Source organism: Sebastes umbrosus, chromosome 7 (genome assembly GCF_015220745.1).
Source record: "Sebastes umbrosus isolate fSebUmb1 chromosome 7, fSebUmb1.pri, whole genome shotgun sequence".
In the NCBI taxonomy this organism is placed as follows: domain Eukaryota; kingdom Metazoa; phylum Chordata; class Actinopteri; order Perciformes; family Sebastidae; genus Sebastes; species Sebastes umbrosus.
Genome location: NC_051275.1, coordinates 14,274,123 through 14,301,706, shown reverse-complemented (window position 1 = coordinate 14,301,706; position 27,584 = coordinate 14,274,123). Strand labels below are relative to the sequence as shown.

At 39.8% G+C, this 27,584-nt stretch overlaps 3 protein-coding genes across 3 annotated transcripts; all 3 read left to right on the top strand.

Moving 5' to 3' along the window:
* Window positions 1-305: 305 nt before the first annotated feature.
* LOC119491778 (extracellular calcium-sensing receptor-like) lies at window positions 306-4,990 on the top strand. Its single transcript, XM_037775993.1, has 9 exons — window positions 306-430; window positions 700-994; window positions 1,096-1,182; window positions 1,380-1,649; window positions 1,975-2,181; window positions 2,845-3,120; window positions 3,391-3,615; window positions 3,712-3,835; window positions 3,913-4,990. The coding sequence occupies exons 1-9, from the start codon at window positions 321-323 to the stop codon at window positions 4,824-4,826; spliced, it is 2,508 nt and encodes an 835-aa protein (XP_037631921.1). The 5' UTR covers window positions 306-320; the 3' UTR covers window positions 4,827-4,990.
* A 2,543-nt stretch (window positions 4,991-7,533) lies between these two features.
* On the top strand, window positions 7,534-12,218 carry LOC119491949 (extracellular calcium-sensing receptor-like). Its single transcript, XM_037776230.1, has 9 exons — window positions 7,534-7,673; window positions 7,945-8,239; window positions 8,360-8,446; window positions 8,643-8,912; window positions 9,248-9,454; window positions 10,115-10,390; window positions 10,786-11,010; window positions 11,107-11,230; window positions 11,308-12,218. The coding sequence occupies exons 1-9, from the start codon at window positions 7,564-7,566 to the stop codon at window positions 12,216-12,218; spliced, it is 2,505 nt and encodes an 834-aa protein (XP_037632158.1). The 5' UTR covers window positions 7,534-7,563.
* A 9,295-nt stretch (window positions 12,219-21,513) lies between these two features.
* On the top strand, window positions 21,514-26,187 carry LOC119491920 (extracellular calcium-sensing receptor-like). The gene is made up of 9 exons (XM_037776184.1): window positions 21,514-21,650; window positions 21,924-22,218; window positions 22,339-22,425; window positions 22,622-22,891; window positions 23,217-23,423; window positions 24,084-24,359; window positions 24,755-24,979; window positions 25,076-25,199; window positions 25,277-26,187. The coding sequence occupies exons 1-9, from the start codon at window positions 21,541-21,543 to the stop codon at window positions 26,185-26,187; spliced, it is 2,505 nt and encodes an 834-aa protein (XP_037632112.1). The 5' UTR covers window positions 21,514-21,540.
* Window positions 26,188-27,584: the final 1,397 nt, after the last annotated feature.

The following is a 27,584-nucleotide window of genomic DNA, read 5'->3' as shown; positions in this document are numbered from 1 at the left end:
ATGTTATTAAAAGTGCACAAATTAATTCCACCTCAATACAAAATCAATCTCAAATGAAACGCATATCAGGCCCTACCCTTACTTTTGCGTATGCTCTGATGGGTGGTGTGCAAGATTAAACAATGCTGCAAGTCAATAAAAGGGGTTGACACTGTGTCAGAAAAGGAGTAAACAGGAGGAAAGCCATGTGGGCATTTTTAGATATCAACCTGCTCTTGCTCATGTACTCTGTGTTGTTGTATTCCTACTTTTCTTCTGCTGTGCCCTCCCCTCTCCATTCCACCTCCTGCCGGCTACAGGGACAGTTTCATCTAAATGGGATGCACAAGGCTGGAGATGTGGTTCTGGGAGGGCTGTTTCATATCCACTTTTTTTCTTCATTTTCTGACTTGTCTTTTACCTCAGAGCCACAACAGCCAACCTGCCACAGGTCAGTCACGGAACAGCAAAATGCAGAAACTGGAGGAAGTCAATCCTATTAGTGCAATTTATTTTTATATAATACGATATTACTCTGTCAGAATTACATTGTGTATTTATGCCATTTTAGACATATCACTTGTCTCCTTTGTATTGTAATTGTAATAATTGTTGCTATTCCACTGGCTTAATTGTTCTCAAAATCTGTAATTTTGCAACACGTTCATGTCAGCACAGTTACTGTATCATTTTGTATTTTCCAACAATGGTATTTGTTAGTTTTAATGTTGTAGGATTCAGGCAGGCCCAGACCATGGCCTTTGCTATTGATGAGATCAACAGAAACTCCAACCTGCTACCTAATTTGACTCTGGGATACAGTCTTTATGATAACTGCAACAACCTTGGAATTGGATTCCGTGCAGCGTTGTCATTAGCCAGTGGTCAAGACGAGCAGTTTATATTGGACAAGACCTGTGTAGGAACCCCTTCAGTCCTTGGCATTGTTGGTGAATCTTCCTCTAGACGTTCTATCGCCATCTCCACTGTCTTAGGTTTGTACAGAGTGCCTATGGTAAGTTTAATTTTAAATGCAATGTCAATTGAAAACATTGGACTAATCAGCCGATGAAGGATTTGAATGTTTTTAGGATGTACAGTCTGTGTCTTTCACAGGTGAGTTATTTTGCCACATGTTCGTGCCTGAGTGACCGGCAAAAGTTTCCATCCTTCTTTAGGACGATCCCAAGCGATGCTTTCCAGGTGACCATCAATCATCAAAATGAAAATACATCCCTGTACTGCAATGAAATATTATATTTTTTGTGTAATACCTGTCAAATACATTGTGCCATTGATGGAGCTGTAAACATGGTCCATTGTGGAACCAGTTTAGCAGGTTAATCACTGAGAGATTATTCTTGCCTGTGCACTAATACCTCCAATCTGTATTTACTTAGGTGCGTGCTATGATTCAGATTATCAGGCGCTTTGGCTGGACTTGGACAGGTCTTCTGGTCAGTGATGATGATTATGGACTCCACGCTGCCCGATCCTTCCAATCTGATTTGGCTCAGTCTGGTGGAGGTTGTCTGGCCTATTTAGAATTTTTGCCCTGGGGCAAAGACGCAGCTGAACTAAGGAGAATTGTGGATTTGATGAGGAAATCTACAGCTCGTGTGGTCATTGTCTTTGCACTTCAGAATCACATGATTAACCTCATGGAAGAGGTTGGGCTTGAATTATAGCTTTATTATAATTTCATATAATTAAACAACTTAATGTTTTAATTGTTAAACTGAAATATTTAAGTTACAATGAAATATTGCCCTGTAGTAAACAGATTTAATTGAATATATCACGTGTCTTATTTTTTAAAGGAGCCGTTAACCAGTATAACTGGGCATTAGAGTGAGATCACTAACTCAAACAAATTACAACGACCTCCAGTTATAAACTGTATACTGTGTAAAACACTGGATTTCACATGTGTATGCCTGAGTAAGACAAGACATCAACTGTGTCACTGTATGAATTTATATATTTTGATGTTAGGTGGTGAGGCAGAATGTGACAGGCCTGCAGTGGATGGCCAGTGAGGCCTGGACTACTTTTCCTGTGCTCCAGACCCCCCACCTCATGCCATACCTGGGTGGCACACTGGGCATTGCCATCCGTCGAGGAGAAATACCAGGACTCAGGGAATTCCTGTTAAGAATACGTCCTGACATACAACACAACAACAGCTATGGAAATAACATGGTGAGTTTAAGTGGAGACACCCCAGGTGAAGAGGGTAAAACATTTAAATAATATATATTGCCATGAAACTTCCCCAGTTGATTACTTATATTAGGACAATTTTTTTTTTTGTATTACACGTTTTTTTGAGTTCAAAATTGTTGTTTCATTTTGTTGACATTTTAGCGGCAAAGGTTTTTACAAAACTCATTTTGAGAAAACGGCCTTTAAATATATGTATTGTAAAATGTAATACATTTTGAAGACACTCCTGGTGAATTGGGTTAAACATCTAGGAAATCACCATGAAACTTCCCCAGTTGATTACTTACACTAAGACATTTATTTTTTGTATTACAAGTTTTCTGAAATGTTATGTTTAAATATGCAAATGAGGCATTAGTATCTAATGATGACTTTTGGGGAATTTAAGAGAAATCTACAGACACATATATACAAAGTGTAGTAAAATAAACACCTAAATTAGATGTTTTCTTTCCACTAGTCTGAAAGAAGACATGTTATGGAAGCAAAATAGCCCAAAATTTCTAAATTGATCAGTTCATGAAAAACCTGCTTTTGCCTGTAGTGTCTCACCTTACAATTGCAATCTGATCTGGTATTTGTAAGAATAATACAGTATGTTGTCATCATTTATAACACAAGGTTTTTAATACATTTCAGGTAAATAAGTTTTGGGAATACACATTTCAGTGTAGATTTGCACCAACTCCAGCAGGTTGGGTGGAGGCTGGGGGAGAACTATGCACTGGCCAGGAAGATCTAGAGAGTGTGGAGACTGAGTTGTTGGACATTTCAAACCTCAGGCCAGAGTATAACGTGTACAAGGCTGTGTATGCTCTGGCGTATGCTCTTGATGACATGCTGCGCTGTGTGCCAGGGAGAGGGCCTTTCAGTGGACACAGCTGTGCCAGTTTGCAAAGACTGGAGCTATGGCAGGTGGGATATCAGTTTACACTCCACCTGTTCATGTGACTAAATCATATTATCAGGACAGAGTGTATTCGCACTGGGTATACGGTAATATCAGTGACTTCAATTTAATGGAAATGCTTTGTTGGAATTGTTAATATCTTCATATGTTCATAGGTGCAGTAGGCAGGTTGATTATTGAATATTAGATACCACTGTGTTCACCATGGTCATATAGAATTGATTTTTCATCTGTCCTTTTTGATTTTCCTCTATCCATTATTCTGATATTCTTAGCTTGTGTATTACTTGGAAAAGGTCAACTTCACCACACCATTTGGTGATCAAGTGTCATTTGATGAGAATGGTGATGCCTTACCAATATATGACATCATGAACTGGCTGTGGCTCCCTGATGGACGAATTAAAGTTGAGAATGTGGGCGAGGTTAAAGAGTCAGCCAAAGGTGAAGAACTCACACTTGATGAAGACAAAATCGTCTGGAACTCTAAATCCAAAGAGGTTGCCTTTCATTTTTCAGACACCTGTTTTGTGTATCATGCATGGCTCATTAGAGTTATTTGACTCAATAACAGATGTGTATTTTTTTCCCTACAGCCACCCCGGTCAGTGTGCAGTGAGAGCTGTCCTCCAGGTACCCGGATGGCCAGAAAGAAGGGGCAACCTGAGTGCTGTTTTGACTGTATCCCTTGTTCTGAGGGAAAGATTAGCAATGAGACTGGTTGGTATTCAGTTTTAAATATTGCAGTTTGGAGATATAATTAAACATTAATCTTAACACTATCAATGTTTTCTTAGACTCCATGGAGTGCACCAGTTGTCCAGAAGACTTCTGGTCCAGCCCCCAGCGTGACCACTGTGTTCCTAAGAAAATAGAGTTCCTCTCCTATCAAGAGCCTCTAGGTATCTTCCTGACAGCCACCACATTGTTAGGCACATTCATCTGTGCTGTTGTTTTGGGCATCTTAATCTATCATCGCAGCACCCCTATAGTACGCGCCAACAATTCAGAACTGAGTTTCCAGCTATTGATGTCACTTAAATTATGTTTCCTCTGCTCACTGTTGTTCATCGGCCATCCCAGGCTGTGGACATGCCAGCTGAGACATGCAGCATTTGGAATCAGCTTTGTACTCTGTGTCTCATGCATCCTGGTGAAAACCATGGTGGTTCTGGCTGTGTTCAAGGCCTCCAAACCAGGAGGTGGAGGCAGTCTCAAGTGGTTTGGTGCTGTGCAGCAGAGGGGAACAGTTATAGTTCTGACTTCTATTCAGGCAGCAATCTGCACTGCTTGGCTTGTCTCAGCTTCACCAGCTCCTCATAAAAACACTCAATACCACAATGACAAGATAGTTTATGAGTGCATAGTAGGGTCCACATTTGGTTTTGCAGTGTTACTGGGTTACATTGGCTTACTGGCTATCCTCAGCTTCCTACTAGCATTCATGGCGAGGAATCTTCCAGATAGTTTCAATGAGGCCAAGCTCATCACTTTCAGCATGCTGATCTTCTGTGCTGTGTGGGTGGCCTTTGTCCCCGCTTATATTAGCTCACCAGGTAAATATGCAGATGCAGTGGAGGTATTCGCCATCCTGGCCTCCAGTTTTGGTCTCTTGGTGGCACTGTTTGGACCCAAATGTTACATAATTCTGCTGAGACCAGAGAGGAACACAAAGAAAGCAATCATGGGTCGAGGAACCAACAAGTCATAAAATCATACATCAAATGTATCAATTAATCTAATCTACTCTGTATTTTATATTCAACAAACAAAACTAGAAACAATAAATAACTGTTAAATGAAAAAAATTGGTCTTACACTATAATTGCCATTTTGTCTGATCGTTTCTTTCTTTTTTTTTACAAAACCCTGAGATTGAAAGATGAAAAAAAAAAAAAACATGATATCACTCTTTTCTTCCTGGGTGCTTTACAAGCTGAACTCCATTGTCTTTGCAGTGTATCCCATCCATGAGTGGTCCAAAAAGGTCATCCTTATTCACACAGACAATAACCTCCAATGTTCCAGGCTACACAATTTCCATTGCTGACTCCATGTACCTTTTCTCCTTTCTGAAATTCAAGTCATTGGTGACAGACTCAGTTTCCCATCCAGCAAAGGTTCCACCATTTTCAGCCACCATCTTCAACTGAACCCACAGCTTCTCCAGGGGATCACCACATGCCAAGGTAGCCTTGCTGTCAGGATGGAGCAGTTTCAAAGCTTTTATATTACCCTCCCTTGACTTCATATCCTTTACCAGTTGTATCACCCCTGCCCATTCACTTCTCAAAGTCAGAATATCCACCATCCAAGTTTACATCAGCAGTATTCATTTATTCTTTGTTAAACTGCTCACTAGAGCTCCACCACCTCAACCCATTTCTCTCCCTCACATCAATGGACTACAAAAGGCAGTGCATTAACTCGCACCTGAATGCTTACCCCAGACAGCAGACCTCCTCAACTGATGCATCCAAACCCTTCGCACAGGATACCTATCCCTTTCAATCCACTCAACTCTATGACCAATCTCAGCATACGGGCCTTTCCGATATTTCCATCCACACCCCGGACATCCTTGTCTTCAGTCTCAAACAAAGGTCTTACCACCTTGACCTCTCTCTTTCCATATTTTTACTCTGCCTTAGTTCACCACCGAGTCAGGCAGAGCTGCAACATGTCTCTGGTACACCACCATCTTCACAAAATTTTGTCCAGGTCAGGTATTTCGCCCTTACTCTAGTCACTCATTCCGCATCCACTGGATTCAGGCAAGGAATTTCTGACTACACCATCAAAATCTTTGGCCACTGGTCATCACTAGCTTACCAACAGCTATATCCACAATCACCTCAGTGACACCTGAGAAGCCCACTCCCACCCTGCCACATGAAGCTCCCTTTTGGGGGTTGAAGCTGAAGCTCATCGAGCATATGATTTTGAAGATGAAGCTCATTGAGACATGCCCCCACTGCAATAACAAAAATACCCATATCCGCCTTACATTCAAAAAGTGGTAAGCAAAACAAATTTCAACCAAATTCCTTGAAAATGGCTATTGTAAATTTGGATGTTTGATTGTTTAGATGTAGCAATTTCAAATGATCACTCAACCTTAAAAAAAGAATATAATCCTAGATCAAACAATCTATAAACTGCAATACCACCTTAATTTTCTATATGCTTTCCTGCCCGTGAGGAAAACTACAGAACACAGTTGAAACAGGGTTTTTGAAGACAGAGCTGCTATCAATTCTGGAAACCATGACTATGCAATGGCCAAACACTATATATAGAAAATGGTAACTTTTTGTGTTTTTGCATTCACTGTTATATTTTCTAAAGCCTGCATTGAAATTAAGATTTGATTTGAAGTGCCATGATTGTGATTTCACATGCTGACATGTCTAATTTTTATCAGGAGTTTAATACAGGAGGCTATTGATTTTGTACTAAGAGTTTGCTTATTGTTTGGTTCCGGGTATGAATTACAACATATTTTCCCCTGGGATCCACTTCACATAGGTTTAATTCTGCCTGTAATTTAGTAAAATTTAGTAAAAAAATATATATATTTTTTTTTCTTGAATGCCTCCTAAATAAGATGCTTTCTTGGGTTTGGGTTAGCCAGTGTTTTTATGGATGCAATATTCTGCTATATTTTAGGGGGAATAGAGCTGAGTAAGGTCATCCTGACTGGAAAAGTATGTGCATGCACTCACTTAATGTGTTGAGGTAAATAAGTATAGGTGTCTTCCTGTATTCATAAAAATACAGTTACCAAATTTATAACATTGCAAATTGCACAGACTAATGAGGAAATATATCTTGACCACGTTTCTGCCAAACTGATCATATCTAATGCAAAGTAACTATGGGTGCCAGTCAGATACAATAACCCTCCATGAAACAAACACAGAGCAATGGAAGATGTATAATTTCAGTGTATTGGTTTGCTGCTACCATCTAGTGGACATACTCTGGGCTAATTTGAACATTTGGTGAGTATAATGTGGTATTCTTGTCACACAACAAATCACACGCAAATTTCTGTAGACATCAATCATAGCGGTCATCCACAACTTCAAATTGGGTTGGAAGGGTTGATGAAATTGCCTTGGTGAGATGTTATTAAAAGTGCACAAATTAATTCCACCTCAATACAAAATCAATCTCAAATGAAACGCATATTAGGCCCTACCCTTACTTTTGCGTATGCTCTGATGGGTGGTGTGCAAGATTAAACAATGCTGCAAGTCAATAAAAGGGGTTGACACTGTGTCAGAAAAGGAGTAAACAGGAGGAAAGCCATGTGGGCATTTTTAGATATCAACCTGCTCTTGCTCATGTACTATGTGTTGTTGTATTCCTACTTTCCTTCTGCTGTGCCCTCCCCTCTCCATTCCACCTCCTGCCGGTTACAGGGACAGTTTCATCTAAATGGGATGCACAAGACTGGAGATGTGGTTCTGGGAGGGCTGTTTGCAATCAACTTCTTTTCTTTCTTTCCGGACTTGTCTTTTACCTCAGAGCCACAACAGTCAACCTGCCACAGGTCAGTCACGGAACAGCAAAATGCAGAAACTGGAGGAAGTCAATCCTATTAGTGCAATTAATTTGTATATAATAAGATATTACTCTGTCAGAATTACATTGTGTATTTATGCCATTTTAGACATATCACTTGTCTCCTTTGTATTGTAATTGTAATAATTGTTGCTATTCCACTGGCTTAATTGTTTGCAAAATCTGTAATTTTGCAACACGTTCATGTCAGCACAGTTATTGTATTTTTGTATTTTCCAACAATGGTATTTTTGTGTTAGTTTTAATCTTGTAGGATTCAGGCAGGCCCAGACCATGGCCTTTGCTATTGATGAGATCAACAGAAACTCCAACCTGCTACCTAATTTGACTCTGGGATACAGTCTTTATGATAACTGCAACAGCCTAGGAATTGGATTCCGTGCAGCATTGTCATTAGCCAGTGGTCAAGACGAGCACTTTATATTGGACAAGACCTGTGTAGGAACCCCTTCAGTCCTTGGGATTGTTGGTGAATCTTCCTCTAGACGTGCTATCGCCATCTCCACTGTCTTAGGTTTGTACAGAGTGCCTATGGTAAGTTGTGTTCTATTGCAGCATTTTAATTTTAAATGCAATGTCAATTGTAAACATTGGACTAATCAGCCGATGAAGGATTTGAATGTTTTTAGGATGTACAGTCTGTGTCTTTCACAGGTGAGTTATTTTGCCACATGTTCGTGCCTGAGTGACCGGCAAAAGTTTCCATCCTTCTTTAGGACGATCCCAAGCGATGCTTTCCAGGTGACCATCAATCATCTAAATAAAAATACATCCCTGTACTGCAATGAAATATTATATTTTTATGTAATACCTGTCAAATACATTGTGCCATTGATGGAGCTGTAAACATGGTCCATTGTGGAACCAGTTTAGCAGGTTAATCACTGAGAGATTATTCTTGCCTGTGCACTAATACTTCCAATCTGTATTTACTTAGGTGCGTGCTATGATTCAGATTATCAGGCGCTTTGGCTGGACTTGGACAGGTCTTCTGGTCAGTGATGATGATTATGGACTCCACGCTGCCCGATCCTTCCAATCTGATTTGGCTCAGTCTGGTGGAGGTTGTCTGGCCTATTTAGAAGTTTTGCCCTGGGGCAAAGACGCAGATGAACTAAGGAGAATTGTGGATTTGATGAGGAAATCTACAGCTCGTGTGGTCATTGTCTTTGCACTTCAGAATCACATGATTAACCTCATGGAAGAGGTTGGGCTTGAATTACAGCTTTATTATAATTTCATATAATTAAACAACTTAATGTTTTAATTGTTAAACTGAAATATTTAAGTTAAAATGAAATATTGCCCTGTAGTAAACAGATTTAATTGAATAAATCACTCATCTTATTAGTTAAAGGAGCTGTTAACCAGTATAACTGGGCATTAGAGTGAGATCACTAACTCAAACAAATTACAACAACCTACAGTTATATACTGTATACTGTGTAAAACACTGGATTTCACATGTGTATGCATGATTAAGACAAGACATCAACTGTGTCACTGTATAAATTTATATATTTTCTATAATGCAATGCACAGGTGGTGAGGCAGAATGTGACAGGCCTGCAGTGGATGGCCAGTGAGTCCTGGACTGCTTTTCCTGTGCTCCAGACCCCCCACCTCATGCCATACCTGGGTGGCACACTGGGCATTGCAATCCGTCGAGGAGAAATTACAGGACTCAGGGAATTCCTGTTAAGAATACGTCCTGACCTACAACACAACAACAGCTATGGAAATAGCATGGTGAGTTTAAGTGGAGACACCCCAGGTGAAGAGGGTAAAACATTTAAACAGTATATATCGCCGTGAAACTTCCACAGTTGATTACTTATATTAGGACAATTATTTTTTTTGTATTACAAGTTTTCTCAGTTCAAAATTGTTTTTTCATTTTGTTGACATATTAGAGGCAAAGGTTTTTACAAAACTAATTTTGAGAAAACGGCCTTTAAATATATGTATTGTAAAATGTAATACATTTTGAAGACGCTCCTGGTGAATTGGGTTAAACATCTAAGATATCACCATCAAACTTCCCCAGTTGATTACTTACACTAAGACATTTATTTTTTGTATTACAAGTTTTCTGAAAAGTTATGTTTAAATATGCAAATGAGGCATTAGTATCTAATGATAACTTTTGGTGAATTTAAGAGAAATCTTCAGACACATATATACAAAGTGTAGTAAAATAAACACCTAAATTAGATGTTTTCTTTCCACTAGTCTGAAAGAAGACATGTTATGGAAGCAAAATAGCCCAACATTTCTAAATTGATCAGTTCATGAAACCTGCTTTTGCCTGTAGTGTCTCACCTTATAATTGCAATCTGATCTGGTATTTGTAAGAATAATACAGTATGTTGTCATCATTTATAACACAAGGTTTTTAATACATTTCAGGTAAATAAGTTTTGGGAATACACATTTCAGTGTAGATTTGCACCAACTCCAGCAGGTTGGGTGGAGGCTGGGGGAGAACTATGCACTGGCCAGGAAGATCTAGAGAGTGCGGAGACTGAGTTGTTGGACATTTCAAACCTCAGGCAAGAGTATAACGTATACAAGGCCGTGTATGCTCTGGCGTATGCTCTTGATGACATGCTGCGCTGTGTGCCAGGGAGAGGGCCTTTCAGTGGACACAGCTGTGCCAGTTTGCAAAGACTGGAGCTATGGCAGGTGGGATATCAGTTTACACTCCACCTGTTCATGTGACTAAATCCTATGCTATTTGGCGGAGTTACATTTCAGGTATAGGATTAAATACAAAGCTATGAGATTACTAATCTTAAAGTGCATAGCATAGCTGAAACATTTCCCCCTACCACAAGGTGACAGCAGTGGATAATATTATCAGGACAGAGTGTATTCGCACTGGGTATACAGTAATATCAATGACTTCACTTCAATGGAAATGCTTTGTTGGAATTGTTAATATCTTCATATGTTCATAGGTGCAGTAGGCAGGTTGATTATTGAATATTAGATACCACTGTGTTCACCATGGTCATATAGAATTCATTTTTCATCTGTCTTTTTTGATTTTCCTTTATCCGTTATTCTGATATTCTTAGCTTGTGTATTACTTGGAAAAGGTCAACTTCACCACACCATTTGGTGATCAAGTGTCATTTGATGAGAATGGTGATGCCTTACCAATATATGATATCATGAACTGGCTGTGGCTCCCTGATGGACAAATTAAAGTTGAGAATGTGGGCGAGGTTAAAGAGTCAGCCAAAGGTGAAGAACTCACACTTGATGAAGACAAAATCGTCTGGAACTCTAAATCCAAAGAGGTTGCCTTTAATTTTTCAGACACCTATTTTGTGTACCATGCATGGCTCATTATATCTATTTGACTCAATAACAGATGTGTATTTTTTTCCCTACAGCCCCCCCGGTCAGTGTGCAGTGAGAGCTGTCCTCCAGGTACCCGCATGGCCAGAAAGAAGGGGCAACCTGAGTGCTGTTTTGACTGTATCCCTTGTTCTGAGGGAAAGATCAGTAATGAGACTGGTTGGTATTCAGTTTTAAATATTGCAGTTTGGATATATAATTACACATTAATCTTAACATTATCAATGTTTTCTTAGACTCCATGGAGTGCACAAGTTGTCCAGAGGACTCCTGGTCCAGCCCCCAGCGTGACCACTGTGTTCCTAAGAAAATAGAGTTCCTCTCCTATCAAGAGCCTCTAGGTATCTTCCTGACAGCCACCACATTGTTGGGCACATTCATCTGTGCTGTTGTCCTGGGCATCTTAATCTATCATCGCAGCACCCCTATAGTACGCGCCAACAATTCAGAACTGAGTTTCCAGCTATTGATGTCACTTAAATTATGTTTCCTCTGCTCACTGTTGTTCATCGGCCATCCCAGGCTGTGGACATGCCAGCTGAGACATGCAGCATTTGGAATCAGCTTTGTACTCTGTGTCTCATGCATCCTGGTGAAAACCATGGTGGTTCTGGCTGTGTTCAAGGCCTCCAAACCAGGAGGAGGAGCCAGTCTCAAGTGGTTTGGTGCTGTGCAGCAGAGGGGAACAGTTATAGTTCTGACATCTATTCAGGCAGCAATCTGCACTGCTTGGCTTGTCTCAGCTTCACCAGCTCCTCATAAAAACACTCAATACCACAATGACAAGATAGTTTATGAGTGTGTAGTAGGGTCCACATTTGGTTTTGCAGTGTTACTGGGTTACATTGGTTTACTGGCTATCCTCAGCTTCCTTCTAGCATTCATGGCGAGGAATCTTCCAGATAGTTTCAATGAGGCCAAGCTCATCACTTTCAGCATGCTGATCTTCTGTGCTGTGTGGGTGGCCTTTGTCCCCGCTTATATTAGCTCACCAGGCAAATATGCAGATGCAGTGGAGGTATTCGCCATCCTGGCCTCCAGTTTTGGTCTCTTGGTGGCACTGTTTGGACCCAAATGTTACATAATCCTGCTGAGACCAGAGAGGAACACAAAGAAAGCAATCATGGGTCGGGGCATTGAGTCATAATACATGCTGACAGAATAAATACTTTTCTCTATACGATACAAAAAAAGGCAGAAAAATGTGTTGGTAATAATAACAATGTTATAAGTTATTGAGAAAGTAGGCTGGTGACTAATAACTTGGATCATGTAGCATTATTGCATAGAGCAGATTAATAATCAGTCATTAATTATTATCAAAATATGTATATACAATTAATAACCCCAAATTATTATCATAAACCCATGAATTGTCATAAAATGTGAAGGATAGTGGTGACACACTGCTTCAGATATCATACACAATTAGTTTTAATATCAGAATTTACCCAGGTGCCACAGAATTTTATAAAAACAGGGAAAAATTCAAAATTTTATATATATCAATTGAGTCTCATGATATCAGGTTTGCTATGGAGTTTGTGGGCATGGTGAACAGTGATTCTAATTATTTATATACACACACTAATCAAATAACCAAGTTCTGTATAAAATGAAATGTTTATTTGACTAACTATATAACTAAACTACTAACAAAGGATAACTGAATAAATGAAAATTGAAGAAATATAGTGTATACAATCATGAACATTTATGAATAGAAACAAATTAAATGTCACCAGGTCAATTCAGTGACTGAAATCTCTTTCATGAAACCTGCCTTGAAGGAGTTCTGTGCTCTCCGTGGGCACTTGACTATAAATTTGTTTGTTAGTCTAGTCATCAAACTCTTTCACTTCTGAAAATGGATTCATATATCATTTTCGATGAGTAGATAGGTGGATTGTGCTGTAAGGAGTGGCCGCAGATTCTGTCTGGAACACTGCATTTTGGATCTTTTGGATCCAACGGTGCGTCTCAGCTTAAGTCGTTTTTCTCACTCAGTGGCTCTCTTTGCCGTCCTCGGGTTCTTTGGGATGCGGTCGGCTGCGACGTCACCTTGATGCAAATTTGGCTTGAGAAATGTTTCCATCTCCATCTCTCTCTGTCTCGTGCAGCGCCTCTCTGCGATTTCCTCAACCCCCCCTCGTAGATGGAAGAGTCTCTCAGTTCAAAATGTCCTTTATTTAAAGTCTTTCTTTAAAGTATATTTTCTTCACACTGGCTGGTACCAAGTCTATAGCATGTTGTGGATGCACTGAAATTGTAGCATACTTCAGGTTTCAGCAGCTGACTGAATCAGCCATCAGGGCAGAGCAGCATGGCAGCAGAGTGGCAAGAGAGATGGTTTGGCATGGCAGGATTCAGAATTCTTTTAGGTGTAGTCAGGTAGGCTGGGTGCCAATCTCAGCCTGTCGTGAGGTGCTGGGCAAGCGTGTGTCTAAGCGTCTGTTTAAGATCTCTGGCGACGTATAATATAGATATATAAAATATACAAATATTTATGTAGCAAGATCTCATCAAGTGATTAATATAAAGGGACAGTTTTTATCTACAGCTTATGATTATCTACTTGTCAGCGTGAGTATTTGAGTTATCTAAACTGAAAATGACTGAAATAGATAAATTTAACTGAACAAACTTAGTCACAAATGTGGATTTCCAAAAAAAGGCAGGGAGAGGACAGAAGTGTGAGACAGACTTGTGTCTCTGCTGGCTCCTACTAATTTACATTTTCTTCTTTTCCCAAACATGTACATGTTAAACAAAACTGCCTGTTATTAAACATATGTTAGCAAATCACAACACATCAATTGGCTATAAAGTTTAGTTTTAAGTTTTATAGATATACTACTGAGCCAACCTGTGCTGCAGTACAGCAGGACACTCTGAATCACTGAACTGAAAAATAGAAAAATAATCTGGCTACTGGCTCCAAATGATCTGAGTCTGCAAAGTGTTAGCAAAGCACAACACATCAATTCAAGTACATGTTAATTTGCATCAAATGTCATTTCCATTTTGATCTCATTCACAGCTGCATGTGTCTTTTGGTGACTGTGAGCCAACATCTCAAAGGAATGTAGATAGTCTTAAAACTCAGGGAGTAGGCCATAAATTCTCCTTTGTTTCTTCATTTGTTCCTCCAATTTGTTGCCTCACAGCAAGAGGGTCACAGATTCAAATCCGGCTTGGGGCCCTTCTCTGTGGAGTTTGCATGTTCTCCCCATGTAAGCGTGGGTTTTCTCCGTTGTTCTCAGGCTTCCTCCCACAGTCCAAAGACATGCAGGTTAGGTTAATTGTTGACTCTAAATTGCCCATAGGTGTGAATGTGAGCGTGAATGGTTGTCTGTATCTCTGTGTCAGCCCTGATATAGTCTGGCGACCTGTCCAGGTTGTACCCCGCCTTTGCCCAATGTCAGCTGGGATCGGCTCCAGCCCCCCCGCGACCCTGAATAGGATAAGCGGTTAATGGATGGATGGATTAATGAGTACTTCTCTAATAATTCATAATGGAAGACTATATAGTAGATAATGATGAGTTAATGAACAGGTAGGGAGAGCCTATATTAATGAATTAAGTAATGATTAGTTTGTAAATATTTGTGACTTGATCAGCTTGACCACTTGACTCGTGAATCATTCCAGATTAAATCTTAATCAGCTGCTGAGCAGGACAAAACTAGTAATGACTCATTAATTACTGATTACTTTAACATTACTTACTGTTTTTTTTACCTAACAAGTAAAGTAAAACATAAAACGATTACTTACTGAGGAGTTCATCATTACCTCATCACTAACGTTTGATTACTTACCCTTTTTGTGTCCTAAAGTAAAGTGAGGCATAATACTGAATAATGAGGAGTCCCTCATTACTTCATCTTTATTTTTACAATGAATTCCTTTAAAAAAATTGGAAAAAGCAGGATTCTTAACAGATTTGTATTCATCATATTCAGACAACATATACATTAAAATTCAAATCCATGAATATTATGAAGTTGAATATCATTTACAAAATCAATCTAAAATGAAATGCATATTAGGCCCTGCCCTTACTTTTGCGTATGCGCTGATGGATGGACTCGGCATGAATCGTTTTTCCCCTCTCCATCATTCCCTCTCTGGTGCAGTGGGTCTCTGTGCCATTTCTCCTGGGTCTCCTGGCATCATTTGGCAGAGAGGCATAGCAGTGAAAGAGATAATCTGGCTTGCAGGATTCAGTGTTCTTTTAGCCATAGTTGGAACATGTTCAAAGAGGTGTAGAGGTTCTCTTTTTAAATTGGCTGGATGTCGATCTCAGCATGTCGTGAGGTGTTGGACCCCCGGTGGGCATCCGGACCTCAGGACGGGCGAGAGGCCCTCCTCCCCCCTTCTCTGGCCAGCAGAGGGAGGCATCAGAGTTCATGTAAAGCAAAACAACACAGGCAGGGAGGCCGGAGCAGAAGAAAAGACTCTCAATGTTGCTTGTAGTTTTATGGGTCTCTGTTCAGGGTCTGGTATCAATGGTGTGTCCAGCTGACCCCTCCAATCTGAATTTAAAGTTTAAATTCTGTATTTAAATTTCTTTTTCAGGATTAATACTAATTGGCTTCACATAATTAATTCTTCCCTATTTGACATCTGGACTTCATCTGCTGCAGAAAAGTACCAAACACCAATATGATATAAACCACTGAATAAAACCTGATCAATTGAATTAAAATGAATTAACCAGTTACACAACATATACAACCGTGTTATCATAAAATGTAGGTATACAAACACTACAACAGACAGGCCTGTATATGTTGAAATATATGTGCACTTATTACACAGTAAATGAAGGGATAACATTATTCTGAGCATATCAGAACAGAACAGAGCAACAGAGAAGAGGGAGGGTTCACTCTGAAACAGACAGGCTGCTATCTCTGTGGCCCTTGAGTGATCCGATCACAAGTGGACAGCTTTAAGTACGTCTGTTCACACCTGGCATTAGAATGCGTCTCCACATGCGTCTCCAGTGCCCACATGTGATCAGATCTCACTTCCCCACTCTATATGCAAATGAACATGTAGTAAACACATGGCTAATACAGCACACGTTGTGGCGTAATATTACAGGAATGTCAGTAGTAATATTTTACATATCTGTGAATTCTGGTACATTTTATGAACATCAAAATAAAAAGTTATTGTCTACCGGCAGTCCCAGGGGTTCCTCCATGTCACCGACACCGCTGCCTTTGTCAGGCAACAGCGGCGTTCAGAGCTTCAGAGAGCCGGGGATGAGAGTGAGCGAGCGGGTGTGGGGGTGTCAATTCCGTGCAAAGCACCAGAACAAAAACACAGACACATCTCCGACGGTATGATAATATTGCACTTCCTGTGCCTTGTCTGATAGTATGTAGATATGTTGTCTATAAATAAGATATATTTGATAACATACAGTTTTACCAAAAGAATACAGTAGAGCACAGAAGCCTTTTCCATGCAGACAAACTCTCGCGTCTGCCTGTCTATTCCCATTAGGAGCACAGTGAGACCCCACGGATCCAAACGGGAAGTAAGATGAGTAGGCGTTTAATGTCAGTTTCATTTAGTCTTATTCACAGTTTGTATGTCTGTTTGTGTGACTGTGAGTTTGTCTCAGGAATGTAGAGAGTCATAAAACCAAGGAAGATGATGACTTAAAACTCCTTTCTATCTTCATGTTGTTTCTCAAGTTCTGTTTGAGAGCTCTTTCAGATGATTAGTTAAACATTGCATATTAATTAATGTACATTTTAATGGCAGAATTACATTCAATTTGATTCTCATCATCAGTTCATAAAGTCTTACTGGTTGGTCTTCACCAATTCTCTGAGTCTTTGGGAAGAAAATCAGATGTCAGGGCCTTTAACACGTACTTCAATAAACCTTCTCAAATGGTCAGGATGGGTTCTACATTTTGGTTGTTTCTCCTCTGTAAGCTTAACCAGGCCGGTTGTAAATTAAGAGTCTAACCATTTAGTAGGGGAGAGGTCCCATGCAGATTCTGAAAGAAGTTTGAAGAATTAGGGAATAATTTCACCATGTTAATTATTCTTCATCTTTCGATCATCATTGGCTACATTTCATTATTTTCTTTCAAAAGTAAAATATTTAATACTAAACATAGCATGAGGAAACAAATCTTAATTTTGTTTTGTGACTGTAATGACTGCTATTCAACTAGTTAAACAAAATAAAAATGCATTTTGGAGTTTCTCAAACTTTATATTTCTATTATCCATTTGCAGCTTTTACATTATTTGCAAAAGGTCAACTTCACCACACCATTTGGTGATCAAGTGTCATTTGATGAGAATGGTGATGCCTTACCAATATATGATATTGTGAACTGGCTGTGGCTCCCTGATGGAAAAACCAGAGTTCAGACTGCGGACGAAGTTAAAGAGTCAGCCAAAGGTGAAGAACTCACAATTGATGAAGACAAAATCTTTTGGAACTTTTAATCGAAAGAGGTTATTCCTGCTATTTCAGACACATCTCCTTTATTGTAAATCTTAGCAGTATATCATGATAAAGAATGACAGATTTGTTTTTCTCCCTACAGCCACCCCAGTCAGTGTGCAGCGAGAGCTGTTCTCCAGGTACTCGCATGGCCAGAAAGAAGGGGCAACCTGAGTGCTGTTTTGACTGGATCCCTTGTTCTGAGGGAAAGATCAGCAATGAAACTGGTGGGTGTTCATATTTCTGTTTTGCTTTAAGGATATTTTGTACAGTAATTATGTATTTCACTATCTTCCCCTTTTTGTTAGACTCCATGGAGTGCACCAGTTGTCCAGAAGACTTCTGGTCCAGCCCCCAGCGTGACCACTGTGTTCCTAAGAAAAGTTCCTCTCCTATCAAGAGCCTTTAGGTATCTGCTTGACAAGTATCTCATTGCTGGGAACCTTTATCTGTGCTGTTGTCCTGGGCATATTCATCTTTCATCGCAGTACACCCATGGTACGCCAAAACCCGAGCCGGTCCGGACACGTCTGTCCGGACGCGACTGCTCGCGGGCTTTACATCATAACCTTATATACTTGGAACAAAGAACTCATCCCTCCTATCCTGCCATCATAATTGTTAGTATTCTTCAATTCTACTGGTCTCTGTCAAAATATCTCACTAATCAGCATATACCCTATACCATATGTATGATCTTGGTACCTCCCCTGCCATCCATTATGTCAGAGACAGATTCCCTGTTTTGGGTCCCCTGCAGCTGCGAGGTGACTTGGAGTTCATTTGCATTACATCACTAGAGCTGTGAGTTACAGCGGCCAGTGTGAGTATTACAGCACTGGGGTCTATACAGCAGCACTAGGATTGTATGCTGTTTCAGTAGTAAAAACAGGGTTATAGGATTAATACTTTTATCATAGTTTATCACATTTTTATATAGTTAAAAAGGGATTACTTCTACACAACTCCTCATAAAAATACTCAATACCACAATGAGAAGATAGTTTATGAGTGTGTAGTCGGATCCACAGTTGATTTTGCAGTGTTACTGGGCTATATTGGCTTACTGGCTATCCTCAGCTTCCTGTTAGCATTTCTGGCGAGGAATCTTCCAGACAACTTCAATGAAGCCAAGTTCATCACTTTCAGCATGCTGATCTTCTGTGCTGTGTGGGTGGCCTTTGTCCCGGCTTATGTCAACTCCCCGGGCAAATATGCAGATGCAGTAGAGGTATTTGCCATCCTGGCCTCCAGTTTTGGTCTCTTGGTGGCACTGTTTGGACCCAAATGTTACATAATTCTGTTGAGACCAGAGAGGAACACAAAGAAAGCAATCATGGGTCGAGGAACCAACAAGTCATAAAATCATACATCAAATGTATCAATTAATCTAATCTACTCTGTATTTTATATTCAACAAACAAAACTAGAAACAATAAATAACTGTTAAATAAAAAAAATTGGTCTTACACTATTATTGTCATTTTGTCTGATCTTCTCTGAGATTGAAAGATGAAAAAAAAAAAAAAACATGATATCACTCTTTCCTTCCTGGGTGCTTTACAAGCTGAACTCCATTGTCATTGCAGTCTATCCCATCCATGAGTGGTCCAAAAAGGTCATCCTTATAAACACAGACAATAACCTCCCATGTTCCAGGCTACACAATTTCCATTGCTGACTCCATGTACCTTTTCTCCTTTCTGAAATTCAAGTCCTTGGTGACAGACTCAGTTTCCCATCCAGCAAAGGTTCCACCATTTTCAGCCACCATCTTCAACTGAACCCACAGCTTCTCCAGGGGATCACCACATGCCAAGATAGCCTTGCTATCAGGATGGAGCAGTTTCAAAGCTTGTATATTACCCTCCCTTGACTTCATATCCTTTACCAGTTTTATCGCCCCTGCCCATTCACTTCTCAAAGTCAGAATATCCACCACCCAAGTTTACATCAACAAAATATCCATATCCGCCTTACATTCAAAAAGTGGTAAGCAAAACAAATTTCAACCAAATTCCATGAAAATGGCCATTGTAAATTTGGATGTATCACAAAAGTGTGAGGTTCTTATTTTGGATACCAGCAATTAAAAAGTGTTTCCACTGTTAAGAAAGAGCCAATACGATATAATCAGTTTAAAATATTTATTTAAACTGCTAAAATTGTCAACATAAAACAGAAATAAAACCAGTTAAAACATGGTAATTGAAATAAAACTACAATAAAATGTCCTTAAAATGGAGGTGCAAAGTCCAGTTGCACAGCGGGCAATTAATAGTTCAAGAAAGGGGAGTATTTTAGTCTTAAAATGTCAAGGGGGAAGGAGGATACTGAGGCCGTCGGCTCCTCTGCTCAACCCTGCAGCTCTGCTGCGCCCTCGTCTGTCGTAGGCGCTACGGAGAGAAAACGGGAACCCCAGTGGCCAGCACACACACAGTAGCGGCTTACATACACACACCAGAGATTGCTTGGTTCACTTTCCTCTACTTAGCTTTAGTAGGCGTTGAACCAAGTCTTTTCCCTTCCGTCTAGCTCGTCCTGCAGCGGTTCGTCTGTTCCCTCGTCCTGGCCACCCTGTCACTCAGTCGGCCCGCGTTCCTGCAGTAAAACGTACCGGTGAAGCTGCCGCGGTCCCAAACTCGCGTGTCCAGCTCTGCTTCCTCGTTCCTGCTGGTTCTCTACCTTTGTTCCTTCCTCCTGCACAACTGTCCACAATCAACTTAAAAAGAGGCACAGCCTCTCTGTGTGCCAATCCGGAGCTGGCAGGGGTGTGTCAGTCAATTAGTCACAGCTGTTTCTCACCAGTTAAATCACCTTGATCCATAGTCCATTTCAGTTAAAAACACAGTAAAACCAGATATAAAATATAAAAACCCATTCAATAATAAAATGGGCAAACATGCAACACCACAACATCGATAAAAACATTATAAGAAATGCATGTACACACATGATAAAACCCATAATAAATAATCGTGCAATACTGGATCAAGTGATTAAACAAATGTATCTCACTGTGACAGATGTTTGATTGTTTAGATGTAGCAATTATAAATGATCACTCAACCTTAAAAAAATAACATAATCCTAGATCATCCGTGAACTGCAATACCACCTTCATTTTCTATATGCTTTCCTGCCCGTGAGGAAAACTATGGAGAAAAAAACAGAACACAGTTGAAACAGGATTTTTGAAGACAGAGCTGCTATCAGTTCTGGAAACCATGACTATGCAATGGCCAAACACTAAACATACAAAATGGTAACCTTTTGTGTTTTTGCATTAACTGTTATATTTTCTAAAGCCTGCATTGAAATTAAGATTTGATTTGAAGTACCATGATTGTGATTTCACATGCTGACATGTCTATTTTTTATCAGTAGTTTAATACAGGAGGCTATTGATTTTGTACTAAGAGTTTGCTTATTGTTTGGTTCTGGGTATGAATTACAACATGTTTTCTCCTGGGATCCACTTCACACAGGTTTAATTCTGCCTGTAATTTATTTAAATTTAGTAAAACAAAAATTATTTTTCTTTTTCTTGAAAGCCTCCTAAATAAGATGCTTTCTTGTCACACACCAAATCACATGCAAATTTCAGTAGACATCAATCATAGCGGTCAATCACAACTTCAAATTGGGTTGGAAGGGTTGATGAAATTGCATTAAAAGTGTACAAATTAATTCCACCCTCAATACAAAATCAATCTCAAATGAAATGCATATTAGGCCCTGCCCTTACTTTTGCGTATGCGCTGATGGGTGGTGTGCAAGATTAAACAATGCTGCAAGTCAATAAAAGGGGTTAACACTGGATCAGAAAAGGAGTAAACAGGAGGAAAGTAATGTGGGCTATTTTAGATATCAACCTCCTCTTGCTCATGTACTCTGTGTTGTTTTATTCTTACTTTTCTTCTGCTGTGCCCTCCCCTCATCATTCAACCGACTGCCGGTTACAGGGACAGTTTCATCTAAATGGGATGCACAAGGCTGGAGATGTGGTTCTGGGAGGGCTGTTTGAGACCCACTTCTTTTCTGTCTTTCCAGACTTGTCTTTTACCTCAGAGCCACAACAGTCAACCTGCCACAGGTCAGTCAGGGAACAGCAAAATGCCGAAAATGGAGGAAGTCAATCCCATTAGTGCAATTTATTTTTATAAAATAAGATATTACTCTGTCAGAATTACATTGTGTATTTATGCCATTTTAGACATATCACTTGTCTCCTTTGTATTGTAATTGTAATAATTGTTTCTATTCCACTGGCTTAATTTTTTGCAAAATCTGTAATTTTGCAACACGTTCATGTCAGCACAGTTACTGTATCATTTTGTATTTTCCAACAATGGTATTTTTGTGTTAGTTTTAATGTTCTAGGATTCAGGCAGGCCCAGACCATGGCCTTTGCTATTGATGAGATCAACAGAAACTCCAACCTGCTACCTAATGTGACTCTGGGATACAGTCTTTATGATAACTGCAACAACCTAGAAATTGGATTCCGTGCAGCATTGTCATTAGCCAGTGGTCAAGAGGAGCAGTTTATATTGGACAAGACCTGTGTAGGAACCCCTTCAGTCCTTGGGATTGTGGGTGATTCTTCCTCTAGACGTTCTATCGCCATCTCCACTGTCTTAGGTTTGTACAGAGTACCTATGGTAAGTTGTGTTCTGCTGTAGCATTTTAATTTTAAATGCAATGTCAATTGTAAACATTGGACTAATCAGCCGATGAAGGATTTGAATGTTTTTAGGATGTACAGTCTGTGTCTTTCACAGGTGAGTTATTTTGCTACATGTTCGTGCTTGAGTGACCGGAAAAAGTTTCCATCCTTCTTTAGGACGATCCCAAGCGATGCTTTCCAGGTGACCATCAATCATCTAAATGAAAATACATCACTGCACTGCAATGAAATATTATATTTTTATGTAATACCTGTCAAATACATTGTGCCATTGATGGAGCTGTAAACATGGTCTATTGTGGAACCAGTTTAGCAGGTTAATCACTGAGAGATTATTCTTGCCCGTGCACTAATACCTCCAATCTGTATTTACTTAGGTGCGTGCTATGATTCAGATTATCAGGCGCTTTGGCTGGACTTGGACAGGTCTTCTGGTCAGTGATGATGATTATGGACTCCATGCTGCCCGATCCTTCCAATCTGATTTGGCTCAGTCTGGTGGAGGTTGTCTGGCCTATTTAGAAGTTTTGCCCTGGGGCAAAGACGCAGCTGAACTAAGGAGAATTGTGGATTTGATGAGGAAATCTACAGCTCGTGTGGTCGTTGTCTTTGCAATTCAGAGTCACATGATTAACCTCATGGAAGAGGTTGGGCTTGAATTACAGCTTTATTATAATTTCATATAATTAAACAACTTAATGTTTTAATTGTTAAACTGAAATATTTAAGTTACAATGAAATATTGCCCTGTAGCAAACAGATTTAATTGAATACATCACGTGTCTTATTTTTTAAAGGAGCTGTTAACCAGTATAAATGGGCATTAGAGTGAGATCACTAACTCAAACAAATTACAACAACCTACAGTTATATACTGTATACTGTGTGAAACACTGTATTTCACATGTGTATGCATGATTAAGACAAGACATCAACTGTGTCACTGTATGAATTTATATATTTTGGTGTTAGGTGGTGAGGCAAAATGTGACAGGCCTGCAGTGGATGGCCAGTGAAGCCTGGACTGCTTTTCCTGTGCTCCAGACCCCCCACCTCATGCCATACCTGGGTGGCACACTGGGCATTGCCATCCGTCGAGGAGAAATACCAGGACTCAGGGACTTCCTGTTAAGAATACGTCCTAACATACAGCACAACAACCGCTATGGAAACAACATGGTAAGAGTTTAAGTGGAGACACCCCAGGTGAAGAGGGTAAAACATTTAAATAATATATATTGCCATGAAACTTCCCCAGTTGATTACTTATATTAGGACAATTATTTTTTTATATTACAAGTTTTCTGAGTTCAAAATTGTTTCATTTTGTTGACATATTAGAGGCAAAGGTTTTTACAAAACTCATTTTGAGAAAACGGCCTTTAAATATATGTATTGTACAATTTAATACATTTTGAAGACACTCCTGGTGAATTGGGTTAAACATCTAAGATATCACCATGAAACTTCCCCAGTTGATTACTTACACTAAGACATTTATTTTTTGTATTACAAGTTTTCTGAAATGTTATGTTTAAATATGCAAATGAGGCATTAGTATCTAATGATAACTTTTGGTGAATTTAAGAGAAATCTACAGACACATATATACAAAATGTAGTAAAATAAACACCTCAATTAGATGTTTTCATTCCACTAGTCTGAAAGAAGACATGTTATGGAAGCAAAATAGCCCACATTTTTTAAATTGATCAGTTCATGAAAAATCTGCTTTTGCCTGTAGTGTCTCACATTAAAATTGCAATCTGATCTGGTATTTGTAAGAATAATACAGTATGTTGTCATCATTTATAACACAAGGTTTTCAATACATTTCAGGTAAATACGTTTTGGGAATACACATTTCAGTGTAGCTTTGCACCAACTCCAGCAGGTTGGGTGGAGGCTGGGGGAGAACTATGCACTGGCCAGGAAGATCTAGAGAGTGTGGAGACTGAGTTGTTGGACATTTCAAACCTCAGGAAAGAGTATAACGTATACAAGGCTGTGTATGCTCTGGCGTATGCTCTTGATGACATGCTGCGCTGTGTGCCAGGGAGAGGGCCTTTCAGTGGACACAGCTGTGCCAGTTTGCAAAGACTGGAGCTATGGCAGGTGGGATATCAGTTTACACTCCACCTGTTCATGTGACTACATCCTATACTATTTGGTGGAGTTACATTTCAGGTAGAGGATTAAACACAAAGCTATGAGATTACTAATCTTAAAGTGCATAGCATAGCTGAAACATTTCCCCCTACCACAAGGTCACAACAGTGGATAATATTATCAGGACAGAGTGTATTCACACTGGGTATACAGTAATATCAGTGACTTCACTTTAATGGAAATGCTTTGTTGGAATTGTTAATATCTTCATATGTTCATAGGTGCAGTAGGCAGGTTGATTATTGAATATTAGATACCACTGTGTTCACCATGGTCATATAGAATTGATTTTTCATCTGTCCTTTTTTATTTTCCTCTATCCGTTATTCTGATATTCTTAGCTTGTGTATTACTTGGAAAAGGTCAACTTCACCACACCATTTGGTGATCAAGTGTCATTTGATGAGAATGGTGATGCCTCACCAATATATGACATCATGAACTGGCTGTGGCTCCCTGATGGACGAATTAAAGTTGAGAATGTGGGCGAGGTTAAACAGTCAGCCAAAGGTGAAGAACTCACACTTGATGAAGACAAAATCGTCTGGAACTCTAAATCCAAAGAGGTTTCCTTTAAATTTTCATGCATCTATTTTGTGTACCATGCATGGCTCATTATAGTTATTTGACTCAATAGCAGATGTGTATTTTTTTCCCTACAGCCCCCCCGGTCAGTGTGCAGTGAGAGCTGTCCTCGAGGTACCCGCATGGCCAGAAAGAAGGGGCAACCTGAGTGCTGTTTTGACTGTATCCCTTGTTCTGAGGGAAAGATCAGCAATGAGACTGGTTGGTATTCAGTTTTAAATATTGCAGTTTGGAGATATAATTAAACATTAATCTTAACACTATCAATGTTTTCTTAGACTCCATGGAGTGCACCAGTTGTCCAGAGGACTTCTGGTCCAGTCCCAAGCGTGACCACTGTGTTCCTAAGAAAATAGAGTTCCTCTCCTATCAAGAGCCTCTAGGTATCTTCCTGACAGCCACCACATTGTTGGGCACATTCATCTGTGCTGTTGTCCTGGGCATCTTAATCTATCATCGCAGCACCCCTATAGTACGCGCCAACAATTCAGAACTGAGTTTCCAGCTATTGATGTCACTTAAATTATGTTTCCTCTGCTCACTGTTGTTCATCGGCCATCCCAGGCTGTGGACATGCCAACTGAGACAAGCAGCATTTGGAATCAGCTTTGTACTCTGTGTCTCATGCATCCTGGTGAAAACCATGGTGGTTCTGGCTGTGTTCAAGGCCTCCAAGCCGGGAGGAGGAGCCAGTCTCAAGTGGTTTGGTGCTGTACAGCAGAGGGGGACAGTTATAGTTCTGACTTCTATTCAGGCAGCAATCTGCACTGCTTGGCTTGTCTCAGCTTCACCAGCTCCTCATAAAAACACTCAATACCACAATGACAAGATAGCTTATGAGTGTGTAGTAGGGTCCACATTTGGTTTTGCAGTGTTACTGGGTTACATTGGTTTACTGGCTATCCTCAGCTTCCTACTAGCATTCATGGCGAGGAATCTTCCAGATAGTTTCAATGAGGCCAAGCTCATCACTTTCAGCATGCTGATCTTCTGTGCTGTGTGGGTGGCCTTTGTCCCCGCTTATATTAGTTCACCAGGCAAATATGCAGATGCAGTGGAGGTATTCGCCATCCTGGCCTCCAGTTTTGGTCTCTTGGTGGCACTGTTTGGACCCAAATGTTACATAATCCTGCTGAGACCAGAGAGGAACACAAAGAAAGCAATCATGGCTCGGGGCATTGAGTCATAAAACATTCAGACAGAATTAATACTTTTATATATACAATACAAAAAAAGGCAGAAAAATGTGTTGGTAATAATAGCAATGTTATAAGTTATTGAGGAAGTAGGCTGGTGACTAATAACTTGGATCATGTAGCGTTATTGCATAGAGCAGATTAACAATCAATCATTAATTAATGTCAAAATATTTATATACAATTAATAACTCCAAATTAATATCATAAACCCATGAATTGTCATAAAATGTGAAGGATAGTGGTGACACACTGCTTTAGATATCATGCACAATTCGTTTTAATATCAGAATTTACCCAGGTGCCACACAATTTTATAAAAACAGGGAAAAATTCAAAATTGTATATATATCAATTGACTCTCATAATATCAGGTTTGCTATGGAGTTCGTGGGCATGGTGAACAGTGATTCTAATTGTTTATATACACACACACAAATCAAATAACCAAGTTCTGTATAAAATGAAATGTTTATTTGACTAATTATATAACTAAACTACTAACAGAGGATAACTGAATAAATGAAAATTGAAGAAATATAGTGTATACAATCATGAACATTTATGAATAGAAACAAATTAAATGTCACCAGGTCAATTCAGTGACTGAAATCTCTTTCATGAAACCTGCCTTGAAGGAGTTCTGTGCTCTCCGTGGGCACTTGACTATAAATCTGTTTGTTAGTCTAGTCATCAAACTCTTTCACTTCTGAAAATGGATTCATATATCATTTTCGATGAGTAGATAGGTGGATTGTGCTGTAAGGAGTGGTCGCAGATTCTGTCTGAAAAACTGCATTTTGGATCTTTTGGATCCAACGGTGCGTCTCAGCTTAAGTCGTTTTTCTCACTCAGTGGCTCTCTTTGCCGTCCTCGGGTACTTTGGGATGCGGTCGGCTGCGACGTCACCTTGATGCAAATTTGGCTTGAGAAATGTTTCCATCTCCATCTCTCTCTGTCTCGTGCAGCGCCTCTGTGCCATTTCCTCAACCCCCTTTCGTAGATGGAAGAGTCTCTCAGTTCAAAATGTCCTTTATTTAAAGTCTTTCTTTAAAGTATCTTTTCTTCACACTGGCTGGTACCAAGTCTATAGCATGTTGTGGATGCACTGAAATTGTAGCATACTTCAGGTTTCAGCAGCTGACTGAATCAGCCATCAGGGCAGAGCAGCATGGCAGCAGAGCGGCAAGAGAGATGGTTTGGCATGGCAGGATTCAGAATTCTTTTAGCTGTAGTCAGGTAGGCTGGGTGCCAATCTCAGCCTGTCGTGAGGTGCTGGGCAAGCGGGTGTCTAAGCGTCTGTTTAAGATCTCTGGCGACGTATAATATAGACATATAAAATATACAAATATTTATGAAGCAAGACCTCATCAATTGATTAAAATAAAGG

Coding starts and splice junctions, on each gene's coding strand:
- LOC119491949 (XM_037776230.1), top strand. CDS start 7,564: ATGCACAAGACTGGAGATGTGGTTCTGGGAGGGCTGTTTGCAATCAAC. Junction 8,240..8,359: donor GTTTGTACAGAGTGCCTATG/GTAAGTTGTGTT, acceptor TGTCTTTCACAG/GTGAGTTATTTTGCCACATG. Junction 11,011..11,106: donor GGAACTCTAAATCCAAAGAG/GTTGCCTTTAAT, acceptor TTTTCCCTACAG/CCCCCCCGGTCAGTGTGCAG.
- LOC119491778 (XM_037775993.1), top strand. CDS start 321: ATGCACAAGGCTGGAGATGTGGTTCTGGGAGGGCTGTTTCATATCCAC. Junction 1,183..1,379: donor TCCCAAGCGATGCTTTCCAG/GTGACCATCAAT, acceptor GTATTTACTTAG/GTGCGTGCTATGATTCAGAT. Junction 1,650..1,974: donor TGATTAACCTCATGGAAGAG/GTTGGGCTTGAA, acceptor TTTTGATGTTAG/GTGGTGAGGCAGAATGTGAC.
- LOC119491920 (XM_037776184.1), top strand. CDS start 21,541: ATGCACAAGGCTGGAGATGTGGTTCTGGGAGGGCTGTTTGAGACCCAC. Junction 21,651..21,923: donor CAACAGTCAACCTGCCACAG/GTCAGTCAGGGA, acceptor TTTTTGTGTTAG/TTTTAATGTTCTAGGATTCA. Junction 23,424..24,083: donor ACCGCTATGGAAACAACATG/GTAAGAGTTTAA, acceptor AATACATTTCAG/GTAAATACGTTTTGGGAATA.